This window comes from Emydura macquarii, unplaced genomic scaffold, assembly GCF_026122565.2.
Source record: "Emydura macquarii macquarii isolate MOO-44397 ecotype Brisbane River unplaced genomic scaffold, CSIRO-AGI_Emac_v2 contig_691, whole genome shotgun sequence".
Lineage (NCBI taxonomy): Eukaryota > Metazoa > Chordata > Testudines > Chelidae > Emydura > Emydura macquarii.
Window position 1 is genome coordinate 9,070,040 of NW_027130828.1, and position 17,000 is coordinate 9,087,039.

The 17,000-nt window shown below is 42.5% G+C and overlaps 1 protein-coding gene across 1 annotated transcript in view; it reads right to left on the reverse strand.

Moving 5' to 3' along the window:
- CFAP77 (cilia and flagella associated protein 77) overlaps positions 1-17,000 on the reverse strand; it is a 91,642-nt gene that overhangs the window by 30,693 nt on the left and 43,949 nt on the right. The window contains exons 2-3 of the mRNA XM_067541614.1: positions 5,995-6,094; positions 5,305-5,533 (exon numbers count right to left, since the gene is read on the reverse strand). Coding sequence (XP_067397715.1) covers positions 5,305-5,533; positions 5,995-6,094 — 329 coding nt within the window. The remainder of the gene's footprint in view (positions 1-5,304; positions 5,534-5,994; positions 6,095-17,000) is intronic.

Here is a 17,000-nt window from a genome sequence, read left to right on the forward strand (position 1 = left end):
AGAATCAGCCCTGCAGCAGCCCAGAAACCAGAAGACACTAGGGTGACATAGTCATCTTTGCCCCTACTCCTCCTGAGCTGTGCTGTCTGGAGACAAGGCACAGGGCATGGCCTAGATGGTCTATGATGGAACTTTGCTTCATTTGAATATGATGTTCACTCAAGCAGATTTTTTTCTAAAGGCATTTCAGTTCCAGCTCCTGGAATCCATGACTGGTACCATATGTTGATATCTCCGCCCCCCTCCCCGCAGACACACACACACACACACACACCTCTGAACTGACCGTGCTCTCTCAATGATCATCAGCCACAGCTGAGATGTGTTGGGTGGTAGCTTTGAATCTGCCAACAGAAGTTACTTAAATGTACCAATGATCAAGTGCTTTTTTTTTAATCAGTGTAGTTTTGGCTGCCTGACCTATCAAGGCCCAGAAATCCCCAACATGCATGAATTCTGGCCCGTGCATTTTGCACCTGCTTAAAGCCTGCTGACCGGGGTCTGTAAGTAAACATTAGCAGACATTACAAATATACTAGCCATGCTAAATTGTAACTTTCCAAGCCATAATCCACTAAACCAGGAGGCTGCTAAAGCAGAACTTCCAGACCTAGAATAAATTAATGACAGGCCCAATTCCAGCCTGATTTACAACTTTTGTAGCCCTGCTGAAACTAAGTGCATACTGAGACAGAATCGAATCCAATAGCTTTTGCCTTTGCTGGTGATATCTTTAACTCACTGCTCACAACTGGTGAGTTAAATACCCCGCTTTTACCAAAGTGGCCATAACAACTCCTTAATAATCCTAGTAATTTGATTTGGTCTATAACATGCTTTTAAAGTAAGGGGATAAATACAATCAGGCTGCATAAAAGGTGGCTATTAAAGAACAGGCAAGATGTGCTACAATAACTTTAAATTAAAATACGGATGCCTCTTTCACTGATACTGTGGGGTCTGCGGATTTTCAGTAAAACTTTTGAACCAGGCCTAGATCTCTCTCAAGCAGCCATTTGACCTTGGTTTATGAAGAAATAAAGCAAAATTGATGTTGATTTTGGTCTGCGTTAGGGGATACTTTTGCAACATAAAAGCCCTTTTGCCTGCAATTTGCAGAGCAGCCCTGTCACATCAGCAAGGGCTGGTGCTGATAAAGATAAAGCTTTATAGCCGGGCATTTGCCGCTAACAGCAAGCTAATGCTGCATTTTCATTTTGATGCAATTAATGTTAATGTCCGCTACGAAAATTGTCATTAAATACCATTTTAAAATCCATTCAATTTGCATATGCAAAGCCCATTTACTATCACGTAAAATACACACTGCCATTCATCATGTCTTTTCCCTTGAATTTATGGCTGCTATTTATTTCTTTTGTTAGTGATTAGATTTCATTTTAAAAGCTAGATACTAATGTCTAGCCCAGCCCCTGGCAGAGCACAGAAATCCTACAAGATACAACAACAGAGTCTGCTCTGGGCCGGGTTCTGAAGGTGTTTCAGGTGCTTTTGATGCACCTGAATGCTTATGACATTCTGTTGTGCTGGCTGTTAAAGGCTCCCATGCTGTCCAGCCTCCCTCATCCCACCTCTCCAGTGGAGGGGAGAGAGATGTGGTGAAGACCACAGCAGGACAGGGCTGATGGCAAAGGGAGGCAGGATGCTTTCCACTCTTCCTCGTGACTGCCTAACTTCCATCTGCAAGAGGTGGAAGGGGAAATCAGCATGGCCAGGATGCAAAGGGAAGAGCCACATGAAGCTGTGGGCTTTCTCCGCCCTTGTGCCCTGCACACCTCACACAGTAAAACAGGTAGCACATTAAGGCAGTGTTAACTCCTGCTTTTTGACTGCGTCACAGAGTGCAATGGACAGCTCTCCAGCCAATGGAAGTACAGCCAGTGGCCCAGCTGGGGACTGAATAAGGTGATTTGGGCTGCCTGTGGCTCCACCCCATGGCCCCCTTCCCATGCTGTGGCCCTGTGCCACAACTGGAGTGGCAATGGCAAGGTAGTCCCCTCCCTTCCTATAGAAGCAGAGGTACGAGTCCCTTTCTCTCCCCCAGGAGTGGGGGCAGGGACAGCAGCAGAGCTCCACTTCCCCTCCAGACAGGCAGGAGTAGCAGCAGGGGGGCACCTGAGTATTTACCCCAGTAGCCAGTATGTCTGCATGCTTCTCCTCCTGCTGCAAGCAGAGCTCTGTGGGGGGGAGGTTGGTGGGTCTCTTTAAAGCAGTGGGTCTTGGTATTAACTCCCCATTGAGAGACCAGGGCTGGTTTGCACCTGACAGCTATTGTTTCAGGCTGTCTGCAGACTCAGGCAGGAATTATTGCATCGGTCACACTTGGGTCACATTTTCAAAGATTGCTTTGCATCCATGAGGGCTAGAAGTTTACTTTTTTTTTTTTTAAATGAAAGATGAGAGTCTGATATAATCACCTGACTCAGGGAGCTGGGGCCTTAGGCATGAGCCTATTGGGCATATGCTTTAAGCCGTTCCTGGGCCGAGCCATGCTGATGTGGATGAGCAGGGTCCAGGGAAAGCACATAGGGAGGGTCCCTGCATGCATGCATGCATGCAGCTGGCCAGGATCCCTAGAGTTGGGGCACTGCTGTCCTGCAGATTTCTGGCTCTCTGCACGTTTGTGAGCCAGCTGCTCCATACAACATTATCCCATGGTGGAGAATATGCTGATTCTGCAACTCTTTCTGGGCCACATAGTTCTTGTGTGCATCCAGCATTTTTGCAGAGGAGAGAAACACATGGATCATAGTCTCATAATTACTGACAATGTACGAGTATTAAACTCCTGCTCTAAGTTCTGGATTTGACTGAAACAACTGCTGGGCTGCATGTGCAGAAGCATCATGTTACAGTGCAGGGAGGTATTTATCCCCCTCCATTCAACTCTGATGCAACTGCTCTGAGATATTGTAGTCAATTCTGGTCAATGCAAAATCACAAAGATACTAATGAATTGGAGGCTGTTTGGAGAAGAGTTACAAAAGTGAAAAGTGGCTAAGGAGAAACACAAATACCAAGAAGGAAGAGGGAATTATATAAGGTGGTAGTTGGAAGTATAATAGAGGCATGGGATGAAAGTAAGACTGAGACAATTTAGGATGAATAATAGGAAAAATTTGATGGTAATGAGATGTGTTGGGCTGTTGAATAGTCGTGTAAGGGAAACGGTGGATGCCCCACTGGTGAGAACAAATTGCACAAACACATTAGAAAATGGGAACAATCCTAAATGGAATGGAGAAGGACTGGCTGACCAGCAGGGTCCCCCAACCCCATCATACAGTATTGCCAGCCTCCAGAAATCATGAGTCAGCCCCCCCCCTTCCCCCAAATCATGAGACTGGTTTAAATATGAAAGATTTAAAATGTTGGGTTCTTTTTATTTCCCTTCTGGTGTTTGAGCCTTTAGGAGTCATGTTTTCCAGCTTTTCTCCAACTACAAAGGCTAGAAACCCTTTTTTTAAATAAATGGAAGCTGAGATTCTCACACATTCACATGATTCTGGGAGCTGGCACTTTAAGAAAAACACCCAGTATTGCGAGACTTATGATAAAATCATCAGTATGTGAACTGCTTTGGAGACAAAAAGGAATGCAAGTGTTAAGTATTAGTAGCATAGTAATATGGGAGTCAAGTGGAGAGACTGCAACCCAAGCCATTAGCGTCTCAGTCGCCAAAGACAAAACACACATTTTAAAACAGGCCACTCAAAGTACTAAATAGAAGACTGTACATGTACTAAATGAATAAACAAAGAAGCATATGTGAAAGGGATGCAAAGAAAATGTTCTGTGTTGCTCCATACATTATTATTTGCATGATTTTTATTGTTCATTAAAAAACCCAATAAATTAAAACCCTCTGCAATAGGCTGTTATGATTTGTGTGTTAGTAGGGGCTGACCCAGTCTGCAGCTGCTTTGTCTCTCTCCCTGGATGACTTTTAAATCGAGCTTTTTAATCTCTCAGCTCTTTTAACCGAGACCCTGAGTTATTTTGCTTTGTTGTTAAACCTCTAAATATTATATGTTTTATTCCTGATTTTATTTATAGACATATATGGTTGTTACACAGGTGCAGAGGAATGGAGATTCAGGCCCTATGTTCTTTATTCATGCATATACGATGACTGTTTGATGATCTATATATTTGGATGTATATCTCCAAATATAGAAGTCATCACATATGGATGAATAAAGTACATAGGGCCTGATTCTTTAATGCCTTGCACCTGTGTAATCATTTATACAAGTAGAAAATAGGTAGCTAGATCTCTAATACTATCCTGCATGCCTGCAATTAGCAATGCCTCTAACTGCTGGTGCAACACTGCATCCACAAAATGAGTGGCAGGACTGAAGCCCCTTTAAAAGATACATTTAGCCCTCATCCCTTAACTCACATAACTGAGTCCAAGTAATTGAGGCTCCCCGAGATTATGGACTAGATTCTCCGTTGCCCAGCACCTTGTGTTGTCATTTACATCAGTGCAAAGTGGGTGTCAAATGCTACCAAATCTGGATTTTATCCCTATTTTGTACTGGTGTAAATGGTTACACAGGTGCAGGGTGATGGAGAATCAGGCCCTATGTTTTTTGCTGTGAACTGAAGTGGTCCAGCATAGGAGTCTCCTGGAACATGCTGACCTCCGTCATGCACATCACCAGCATTTCAGATATCAGAATTGCAAAAAGGACAAAGCCTGAGTCTAGACAAAGCATGATTAGCCACAGCAGCGTTTGTGTCTTTCTGTCTGATAGATAGTTAGGTAGCATATTTACATCCTCTTTCTAGTGATGTAAATGACAACACACGGGCTCTGGAAAATCTAGTCTATAATCTCAGCGCTTCAATTACTTGGAGTCAATTACATGAGTTAAAGGTTTAGGGCCAAATATATTTTTAAAGGGGCTTCTGTCCTGCCATTTGTTTTGTGGATGAAATTTTGCACCATCAGCTTATTGGGGGCATAGTTGGGCACACAGGCTAGCACTAGATATCTAACTATCTGAGTGCGATCAGACAGCAAAACACCTGAAGGCTGATGTGACTGATTTATGTTTTGTCCTGGATCTGGCCACTCCCCTTCTGGGGATTCTGATATCTGAAATGCAGGAGACGTGCGTGTTGGATTTGAGCATGTTTTGGGAGACTCCTGTGCTGGAGCACTTCAGCTCACAGCACATTTCACTTAAGTGACTGTTTGGAGATGCAGAGATGAGGATCAGAGCTGAGTAGAGAATCTAGGCCTTAGAGAAGCCTGAGGTTTCTCCCTCTTACCGTGCTAGAATCCCATAGGTCATGTCTGGAGGTACTTTTGGGGGAGCTCTCTTAAAACGATTCTCATCGTCTTCATTGCAGCGGGTGTCCTTGAGTTGGCGGTACAGGTTGTATTCACGTGCTGTGACATAACCAGCCTTAAGAGCGCCACGGTTCATGGCTATGTAATCCCGTCGCATCTCCCTTGGGGAAGGGGGCGTGGGTTTCATTGCGTGCCAGTGGCCTATTGCTGAGGATAGAAAGGAATACAAGAATACAAAGAAAGTCATTAGAAATCATTTTAAATAACTCCTCCTGGGTGAATCTCATTCCAGTGCGCAGGGCCAGCTCAAGTCCTATGCACTATATCAGTGGGACTTAACTGGTACATAAGCCTTTTGCTAGTCCTTTTCTCAGGGTGAAATTCTGATATTCTCACACCACATTTGTCGTTCTCCATGTGAACTACACTAATGCAAGAGCTGGAGAAAATCCATAAATCTCAAGCACAGAGTTTCTGAAGTAGATTGTGCCTGTTTCCCACAATTTCTCCCTCTTCAGTTTGGAATGATCAGCAGTTTTGACAAAGCTATCCATTTTTTCCTCACTGTGAAAGTTATGGGAATTTTCACAAGTGTCCAATGCAAAAGCCAGCTCTGCTTGTGAAAGTGGGCCAACGTGTGCCCATCTTTGGTTGGATTTGGGCCATACCTTCAGGTACTCCTCCATCAGTCCCATGAATGTATAATCCATATGCAAAATCATGGCCTGGAAGAGTACAGCAGCTTCTCCGAGGTTTTCCTAGTTCTGCCTGCAAGGGAAAGGATTGGGAGTCAGGGGGTGAGAAAAGTAAAAATGTCACTTAACCAGTTAAATCCCCTGAAAATAAGAATTTGTAATAAAAACTCTCACAGGCCCTGTTTACACTAGGGAAGCTTCTCAAAAAGTTGCCCTTGTTGCTAACACCAATTTGGTTCCACTAGTGCCAGCAATGCTGGGAATTCTAGTGTAGATGATTCGCTGGTGTTAGTTCAACTTACCCTGAGGAGAGTTAGGCAACACAGTGCCTAAAATGACAGCACCTGCTTGAAGCCTTGTCTTCATGTTGTTAACAAAGATGGAGCTCGACTAGTCTTCACAACAAGACAAGACGTATTACGCTCTCTGGAATGGTATGGAAATAGGTTTGTCCCATCTATGCCAGCAGCTAAATTGTTGTCTCTTCCAGAGGAAGCTGGGCTAGGAGGGCCTGTTGGTGACCATCTTTTTTCAGCAATGGGTCATTTCCTAGTGTAGATGGGTTCCTTTAATTGTGGCTATTGCCTGAAATGTGACTCTATAAAAGTGGCACCTTTAGAAAGGAGAGGCTTTTGTTTTGTTCAAGGATGCAAGAGCAGAACTTCTGCACATGGAAATGCTTTATATTTTCATGCTTTAATTTTTCATCCATGCACCATTATTTTGTATTGCACCAATAAGGGGTTTTCTTCAGCATTTGCTTATGAAAATTACCTAAACTCTCCTGGTCCTTACTTACATTTGACCTCTCTCTTCTTCAAGTGTTGGTTGCAGTTGTAAATCGGTTCGGACTGGTGGATGGGTATGATGGGAGTGAGGGGAAGCAAACTGACCATTCTTACATTTTGTCAGAGAAAAACATTACTCCAGAGGGGTTTGTGCCAACCTTTGCTTTAGTTTTGATCCATGTGTGTTTGAAGCTGCCTCTCCCAGATTCAAATGAACCCCAAATCTCAAAACAAAACTCAGTCAAAACTATCAAGTTTCACCAAATCAAATCCAGGAGAAACCGAATTTTGCAGGGGTTTGTTCCAAAATCATAAACCAACCAAGATTTACATAGAAAAGTGGACCTAGACTTGTTTAAGAATACAGGGATTTGAAATATTAAAATAGTATAGTTCAAATCTGCTTGGTTAATTCTGAGTAAATCCATCTGTTTGAACAAGGTTATTGGAGGGCTACTTCTGCAGATTATATCTTTTCAGTGGCTAAAACTCCTTAAATTTCCTTCAGCTCAGTTTGTGTGTCTTTCATTTACAAGTTGTGTACCCCTTTCGAAATTTGGAACTAACCCCCTGCTCATACTCTGTTATGCCCAGGAATGATCGATAATCTCTGGGAAGCCAAATTTAGGCAACCAAGTGGGAAAAGAAAAGGAAAAATATCAGAGACTGGTGTTCCTGGCTCGAAAAAGAGCATGAACACAATAACTCTGTTTTTATTTAGTTTTAAAATTAACTCCCTTTTGCTCTTCTGTGTGTATCCCAGCTTTGTGGTATCTGTGGGATTAACTGACCTCAGTTCACTCCTTTATCTTTGGACCATGATCTCCATGGTGAAGTCACTCTGAGATTTGTGTGTCTTGAAACCTTATTGGCTTTTGGAAGGGAGGGAGGAAAGGGGGAAAGGGTTGATGGCTGGCTGTCCGAAAGCTTATGTCTAGTGAGGTTCTGCTCTCGGAGGGCTGGAGCAAGATTAGGCAGTGAGCTCCCAAACCCTCTGGAGGGGACCTTGTTCTTTCTGTGCGGCTTGGGACAAATTATTTTCAGTACAGAGAGGGTATAAATTTGAAGTGGGCATGTTGTGTGTACCAAGGGGTCAGGTGGGCAGGGACGAGTGTGGAAATTCTTAACATGGATATTTCAAAATCATCAGCAGTGACACATTGATATTCAAATGGCTGCTGTTAAACTCCAGGGTCAACATCCTTTTGAGATGTACTGGCCAATTCGCACCTCTCTGACCAAACGCTGTCCTAGTCCCAAAGCCTGAGTCAGCAGGATGAAAGTTGTTTTTTTGTTTTTTTGGGGGGGAGGGGGGGCAATAAAACCATCCCCACACTAACCTAACACCTTGGCATGGAGCGGCTCTATAGAGACTCTAGTGCTCCTACAATAGCTCAGTAGCTGCTGTGCACCCTTAGTATGAGGATTTAGTCCTTGAATTGGCAGAGTGGCAGATACCTTGTGCCCTGCCAACAAACCCATCTTCCTGTGCAGTCTCCCTCCAGCTCAGTGGAATAAGACAGGCTGTGAGGCATTGAGAGCAGGTGTGTCAAATGTGTGGGCTGCATCCCGCCTGCAGAACGGTTTGATCGGGCCTGCAGACTTCCTAAGAATCTTTGGGCTTGTCTACCCAGCCCCATAGTTCACACTACAGGAAGGTGATTTGTAGAGCACACCAATGCGCTGCATTCTAACTCCCCTGTGTAGACCCTGCTAGCATGGACTGACGTAGTCCTGTTCCAAACAGGATTACATCAGCGCACACTAAGGAACATTTAGTATGTGGCAGCAGGGTCCGTATGAGGGAGTTAGAGTGCAAGACACTGGTGTGCTCTACAAATCACCCCTCTGTAGTCCAGACTCCAGCACGGCAATCCAGCAAAACCTCGCATACAGGCCTGGTTGCATTTAAGAGGTGCTGGAGAGACGGAAGTCTGGTGGAAACTGCTTGTGTGTCCAGGCGAGGGGAAATGGTACTGAAGAGTGCTTATCCACCAGCGGGAGAGTGGACACCCCAACCTGGCAAGTCAAAGAAAAAGAAACTTAACATAAGCCAAAAGGTGAAGGCCGACTGTGGTATTGGACCAGGCCTGCCACATGGAATGCGTTTGACACCCCTGATTTAATATCCTGTGCCCGTGAAGGAGACAGGATTTTGCCATTTGAATATTGTTTCATTCTGCAAACAGATTCGGCCCTGAATCCATTCTTATTCAGAACAAAATCTTGACAAATGAAAGAGCTAAAAATCATTTTTTAAAATGAAAGTTTAAGTTCAGACACGGGGGGGAGGGAGCATCAGAGAAATCCTGCTGCACCGAGGAACTGTAAGCTCTATTCAGCCCCTGAGTAGCATTATTCCTATTTTACAGATGGGGAAATAAAAGCACTGAGAGGAGAAATGACTTGCCTAAGGTCACATGGTGCATCAGTGGCAGGGTTGAGAATAGACCGTAAGTCTCCTGAAACCCAGCCTTGAGTTTTAACTGCAAGATAAGCCTCCCCTTTATCTGTTGTTCCATATGTTAGTGATTTTAGGTATATTTCTAGTAAATAACCAGGACTTGTGAGAAGTTACAATGAACGGAGGGAGGGAAATGTTAGCAATGAATAAGGCTGGAACTAGTACCAGTTTTCTTTGCTATTGAAAATGGCTCCACAAAAGCAATACGTTTCCTACCTTTTATAAGAACTCCAGAGTAGCAGCTTTAGAGAGAAATTGCATTAGATACTGCAGGTTACTGCAAGGTTTACTAATATGCACCCTGATTTCAGAAACTGCCTTTTCAAAGTGTCTGCAGGGAGTTTGTACATGGTGCCACCTCCATGTGATGACGTATAACCCAGAACCAATAAACAGCCTCCTTCTGAGCAGCAGGAAACAGTTGCTATAGAAGGCAAATTGTGGTTTTGTAGCATTTTTCAAATACATGAGAACAGGCTTTTCCCTGGGATCCTATCCTGATCTCACTGCAAATGATGATCTGGGGTCAGAAATTAGTTATTAAAATGAAGGAGGTGTGTGTGGTGTGGGAGAGAAACCCCATCCAAATGCCTGCAAAAGCAGAGGTCTGTAACATGGTTGCAAATCTATCTGAAACAACTTAAGTGAGATGTTTAGCATGGGGGAACGGATAGGATTTGAATTTTTCCACAAATGGAGCACATTTATTTCAAAGTCAAGGGCCGCCTGATTCTCTTTTTGCTTTGCTCGTTGTGTAGTCATTCACACCACTGCTCAGTGAGTGCACAGTGCGCCCATTCTGATCTGGGAGCGTTCTACAGCCCCTTGGTGTAATTGACTACACAAGATGCAGGGCACCGGAGAATCTGGCCAACTAGACCAAATCCTGAGAGAACCCATGACTGACACTGGAATCAATGGAACTGGGACGGTTCTGAATACCTTTCAGAATTTGGTCAGATGCTCCCTTCCACCCAATTGATTGCTTATGTAAGGATGGCTTCTTCCCGGCTATATGAGGAAGGCAATCTTTGTCACAGTCATCAAGGATTAAAGTTTGCCTCATTCATGAATTAGTAAAAGCTGTTATAACTTCATCATCCAGTTTAAGTTGTTGTTCATCCAGTGATTAGATGTGCTGCATTACCGAGTGTTTCAGAGAGGCACCCAAAGTTGATGCAAAGCCTCCTGTTTCTTCCTCCGCCCCACTAGGACTGCCTCTTTTCAGCTTTAGCCTGTCACAAAGCTGCTTGGCTGGAATACAGATCTGTCTGACAGCTGTCCCCATCAGCAGACAACTTCATTAAACCTCATTAAGATGTCATCTCTCTGCCTTATTTCCCACCTCTCCGCTCTAATTAAAACCATCTCGCTCTGCATCCCAGGTGGCCCTAATTTTCTCTTGGTACCTTCTGCAAGTTTTCTCCCTTTATAACATTAGTGAGAAAAATCAGGCATCTTAAATATTGTTGATACAGCCCATTCAGAAAAGACTACCCTGGGTTTTTTTTCTGATGCATTCCCAGTACATTTAATCATCCTGCCTCAGAGATCACATTCTTTCAGGAATGAGAAAGAGATGTCACCTCGAGACCCATGCCATAACTAACTCTTTCCATTTATTCATTAAGGGTGCATTTAAAAGGGTGGTTAAGAAACAATGAATTCTATTTATATCTGAGTACATGTGTCCATTTTTTTTGTTAATAAGACTCTCAAATGGGCTGTTGTGCTGTGTGTGTGTGTGTGTGTGTGGGGGGGGGGGTTGTTTTGAAAATGACTATTGTGTATGTGCCTCACTGCCCTCTGCTGGATAGAATCAGAACTGCTCAGCTGCATGTCATAAACCATATACTCCTAATAGCTCAAGGCGATTTTCTGTGTCAAAGAAAATAAATCTGCTTGGAAATGGGCCCATTTTAGTGTGAAAATGGGGCTGATTTCAAATTTTCAACAAAAGGCAAAAATTTCAAGCACTTCATATTTTGTTGCAAATATATTGTGCACCTAACATTTCATATATACTTATAGCTTCCCAACACACTCCTTGCATTCTCTCATCTAGGGAGATTTAGAATGTGAGATGGATAGAAAGATAGAAAAAGCCTGCAAAGAGAGCTAGAGAGAGACGAAGGCATGTATTTTTAATCCCCATATCTAACACAGCTCTTCACTGGGAGGAGATGCTCTGGAAATTCATGAATTCTCTCTGTGCTTTTATTCAGCTGGGGATGCCCTGCTCCTTCCTAGATGATTCTGTGGTCTTTGGAAGCCTGCAAACTCCATGCCTGTGCATTTTCAAACCATATGACCCTACTTCTTTCGCTACCTTCTGTTCTACTTTTCATTACACCCCCTTGTACAGTAAAGCCTCCCATCATGCTGCCATTACTATTATTATTGCTGATTTACTGCACTTACAGAGTGAAGTGATTGCAGTGACAAGGCCCAGCATTTTTCCCCTCTTCCCCCTGCGACAGCTTGAAATCAAGCCCCTCATTTGCATTTACATGATCTTGCTGTGCAGCTTATGAGATCGGGAGATTTATTTGCTACTTAGCTTGATGTTTGATTACACTCTAAGAAGGCAGTGAGCTACAAAGTGCAGGGATACATCAGATCTGAGCTACTGAGAGCCTCTGGGGGACAGTAACTCAACATCAGGTTTAGGTAGATGAGAATAGGAATGTTTTGAAGGAGGCAAATTTGGTGAGCTTAAAAAAAAAAAAAAAAAGGGGGAAAACTTGTTTGTTCCCCTCCTGCCCAAAAATGATTAGTAAAATGTGGATGCAGTTTTCTAAAGACAGCATTTCTCCAGAGCTAACAAACCTGGAGCTATCAGTGGCTGGCAGCTAGCTACAAGGAGTTGCTCCCTATAATTTCCATTCTTGAGCATAGGAATAATAATACGCAGAACCTACCATCTTCAAAACTTTTCAAAAACATGAAAGGTCAAATTCAATGGGAGTATCGCTTGCTGAAAGACCCCAAAATTTGACCCTAATTTATTAATCCTCACAACATGTCCTTAAGTAATAATCCCTATATTACAGCTAGAAAAAGGGAGGCAGAGAAGCTCATTATCTTGTGCAAGACTGAAGAGGAAATCAGGGACCTAGCAGGAAATAGAATTTATTGGTTCCTGGTTCACAGTCTTATGGTCAGATCACCAGACCACAGACTACTGCCAGAGAGGTGAGTCAGAGAAAGTGAAATTACAGGGCTGTGTATCAATGGGTGTTGTATCCTAAAGGATTGCTTGGGTGTGCTACAATGTCTATGAACCTGTTATTCATAAGACGATGCCAGTGGGAGAATGAGCTATACATGTTGGTACATTAGATGCAATACAATGTCAAATTAATGTTAAATGCAAAAATCTACTTACACTCAACATCAAAGATAGCATGTTAGGACCCCAACCTTGCAAACACTTTCACATGTCAATAAAGTTACTTACTGAGTAGTCCACTGAATTCAATTAAACTACTGTGGTGAATAAAGTGACTTGTGTGCGTGAGTGTTACGTACTCAAAATCAAGAAATGCAATGGCTAGTATTCTCATAATAAGCTTAAATTCACCCACATTGCACATATTATGGATTAAGCTATTGCACTCGATGGAATAGCTGCTAATCCAATAATGTGCAAATCCTAATTTTTGCACTTCTGATTTTTGAGTACTCAAAACTGGAATCTTAATGTTACATAAAGTAAGATTTTTTTTTATTTAATTTTTGTCCTTTTTTTAAAAATGAGATTAAAGGCTAAATGCTCCTCTGGGCCAGGATAAATCCATGATTCTACAGTACCCCATCAATAGTATTGTAAATCTGTGGTGGATATTTCATATTGTGCATTTGGAAACAAATTTTCAATCAATCTAACTTCATTTTCAAAATACATTATTTCATAAATTAGCCTAGAGACTGACTAGTCTTCCATGAACTTCTTCTAAAGTTCACCCAGTTTTGAATTATGCCTTGCACAAAAAGTCTGAGAACTGTACCCTAAATTGGGGGAAAATTTTACACGTTGGTATAAGTTGTAGAATAGTGTAACTCGCATCAGTTTGCCCTTGGATGACTGTGCAAAACAAATGTAAGTTACAAGATGAAGAAGCAGAAGCATGTGGCAGACAAGCAACTAAGAGGAAATGATAAATTAAGGGGTGGAAGAGTGGCTCCTCTTACACCTTCCTGTTGCTTTCTGTGCTATACTCCCTCACTGTGTAAATTACACTCATTTCACATACCCAGTGAAGTCCGAAGCGGTGCACGGGAGCTGCACTTATTTACACAAGAGGCCAACCTCCCCCCTGAAGTTACACCCATGTTCAACTCATTGCACCAATTTTCTGCTGGTGTGAATTGGCAACAGAGCACCTCAACCATGAATTTGACCCACTGACTTGTTTGGGGTTCTATGCCTTATGTTCCTCCTCAACCTTATGCAGGGAAATCTCCTGAGGTTATGATGAGTCTTTCCCAGATAAGGACTGCAGATGAAGCCCTCTGGCCGGTACCTGGGATCGAGGAGATGGTAAATACCAGCCATCACTGAAAGGATAATGAGGGGCAATATGTTTAGTTTTGGGGCTGGGTCCTGGGCTATAGAACACTGTGCCGGAGGAGATCAGAAGGTGTCCAAGTTTAGCACTCTCAAAGCCTGGCGCAAACCTCAGCTTTTCACAAAGTCTGTGCATAATATGAGACTAAAATAATCCAGCAAGTGACCAAACTCTAGAGCGGAAACCACGTCTGTTTTCATTTTATGTCTCTTTTCTCGCTGTAATTCAGGGCTTAGATACTATGGTGCTGGTATTCTATAAACACTAGAGCTGGTTGAAAAATATTAATTTTTTTTCATTAAAAGATCAGTAAATTTTTTTCCAGCTTTTGCTTTAAATAAAAAAAGAGAAATCCCAAACCACTGGTTTTAGTTTTTTTCACTCCCCTGTCTTTTCTGAGACAAAATGGCAAAAGAATAAAAAAGTGGGTAGTAAAGGGACAAGAAAGCGAATAACTGAAAAATCAAAACCAAAATTTTTAGTTTTTATTCTTTGTTTAAAAAAACAGAAAACTTTGAGGGAAACAAACAAAAAAAATTGTTTACAAAAAGCCATTTTTGTCCATTTTGCTTTAGAATGAAAAACTTTCACCAGGTCTAATAAGCACCATAGAAAGAAACTGAGACACCATGGACTGAGATTAGGTTGTTTAATGATTGCAAAAAGAATAGTGCTAAAGATACTGGAAAGAGAATGAATTATAAAAGAATTTATAAAGTGCATTTTATGTGCCTGGCTCATAAGAGATGTTGTAATCTATGGTGCAGAAACAAATGATGGGGTAACTAATAAAATTTGGGATCCACTATTATATATTATTGAAAAGCATCCTTAAGTCTTAGGAACCATTCACTGATCACTTCATTTTGCAGAGTATAAAATTAACAAAAACAAAATAGACCATGATCATACATGGATAAAGAGCAGTAGTATGGGGGCGTGCAATAATTGGGCCTATAGATTTACCCTGATTGTGAATTCAACTGTAAAAAGTATGTGAAAGTTCATAAGATGTCATAATAACCTATCATAACAAAAACTGATGGGAACAGGTACAAAAGGGAGTCTGAATTAATCTAAAGCAAAAAGTGTGGAACCAGAAATCAGTGAGGAACCAGAAAAATTGGTGTGTTGGAAACTAGGCCTAATTGGTGGACGCAATAATGAGGGGATGGGCTATCCCCTTTATGGGTCCTTAAAGAAAGAGCCTTTGGAGAGAGAAGTTGGCTACTGGAGCAAGCTTTGTCATCATGGCTGTCACCCCCACCTCTCTGGGACCCTGGACCTTCTTCATCCTAATCCTGAGAGACGTCTTGACCAAACCCAGCCAGAGAGAGGGACCCAGATGACACTGGGATTCTCCTGGAGCCAATAGACCTGGCAAACACCATCTGGGATGAAAGGGGATCAGACTTTAACAAAAACAGCTCCAGCCCATCTTAACTATCTTCTCTTTTCCCCAAAAGGACAGTCAAAGGGACATCACCTGAAGGAATTTTTCTGTCTAAAAGCTCTCTCCAGCTAAAGGGAAAGGGAACAAGGGCTGTTGTTAAAATGAAAACCTTATTTAAAACTTTACATTTCAAATGCTTTAACTGTTTTCCCTTTTTTCTTTATCTTTAGTGAAAGGTTAAAAGAATGTTAATGGTGTTTGCCATAGTACTAAACAGCCTGAGGTCTCTGTGTACAAAACCTTGTTTAAAACTACTTGATGTTGGACAGTAATTGGATTATTTTAACACCTTTAGTCCATGTATTCCATCTAGGTTAATACAACAGGAGTTCTGGTGAGGAGTTTTTAGGTATAGGTATTACAGTGTCTGAGAATACTGTTCTGTTTTTCCTCAGACCTTGGGCCCTGATGTGACTCCGCTGTTTTCACTGAAGTTACTCTGGGGATGAATTTGAAGATGCAGCACATAAACACGGGCTGGCTGGGGGAGGAGTGGCTTTGACACCTTTGTCCTTCCTGAAGTTCTGGGCTACTGTAAGGGGCCCATTGTAAATTGGAGCAGCTCCAGGACTATCCCCACAGCTGCTCTGTAGTCCAGAATAGTGGTAGTGCAAAGCACTCTGATCATTTCTCCTCCAACCCCCGTGCCTCCATTGCAATTCTACGCCAGGGGCTGAATGGGTTTGGCTACCAATGTCAGTCCTACACTGGCCCTACTCTGGGGGTATTCCCCAGAAGGCCTTTCCAGCTCTTTTATGCCATTACAGTGAGGGACAGAATCTGGCCCCTAGTTTACAAAGTGTGGGATGGGGGAAAGAGGTATTGCTCATTAGATTTCAATAGCCTTTCTATACTGTAACAATTTGCCCTAAAATCAATACATTTTGTGCTAAATCTTGCAGCTGCATTCATGCCATTGACTTTATTGGAGAGTATGGGGGTGGGACTGTGGATAAGAATTTGGCTTATGCTGTTTCCCAAAGGATGACACGGTGCTTTCGTAGCACTGAAAACGAGTAACAAAATGCTGTAGATCTCCAAGTGACTTACACTAACCCCCCTGTACCGATGGGGATGCTGTGCCAGAGAAAAGTGGCTTGTTCAAGGTCACTCTGCAAGAGACTAGAGCCCCATTTGGTGCCATAGCCCCTGGCTCCTGTAGCACATGTGATATCTTGGATATAAAAATGGGATGAAATAATAAATAACTAGCAGATCTGTGGCACGCTCATTTGGCTGGATGATCAGATTATGCCTGATAATCAGATAAGGGTCAAATATACTGGACAGCAAAGTTAGCAAGTTGGGAGAGACTCTTGAGTAAATAAAACCATGACAGCAGTGCTTCAAAAAAAGAAATCAAAGCTACTGAACTGTTTTAAGTTTTGACAGGTGCAGGGGTCATTATCTGTGGGTTTTTTCCATTTCTTTACAGATTCATTGAAAATCCCTCCATGTAAGATGGAAGGGAACATGATTAATGTGTTAGCTCCTGTGCATACTCCTGGCTCTTTCCTACCAAAGACGAGATGAAAACATCAGCTCCAATGACTTTTACTTTGACATATTTCATCGTGGTGGTGGTCGGCTTTTTAAATTGTTGTTGCCGCATCATTTTATGGTGGTTAGCCACAGGCAGAGCACAAGAGGCTTGAGTCCTGGATGGGGAGTCAGCAACTCTTGAGTACTAGCTCTGAAACAGA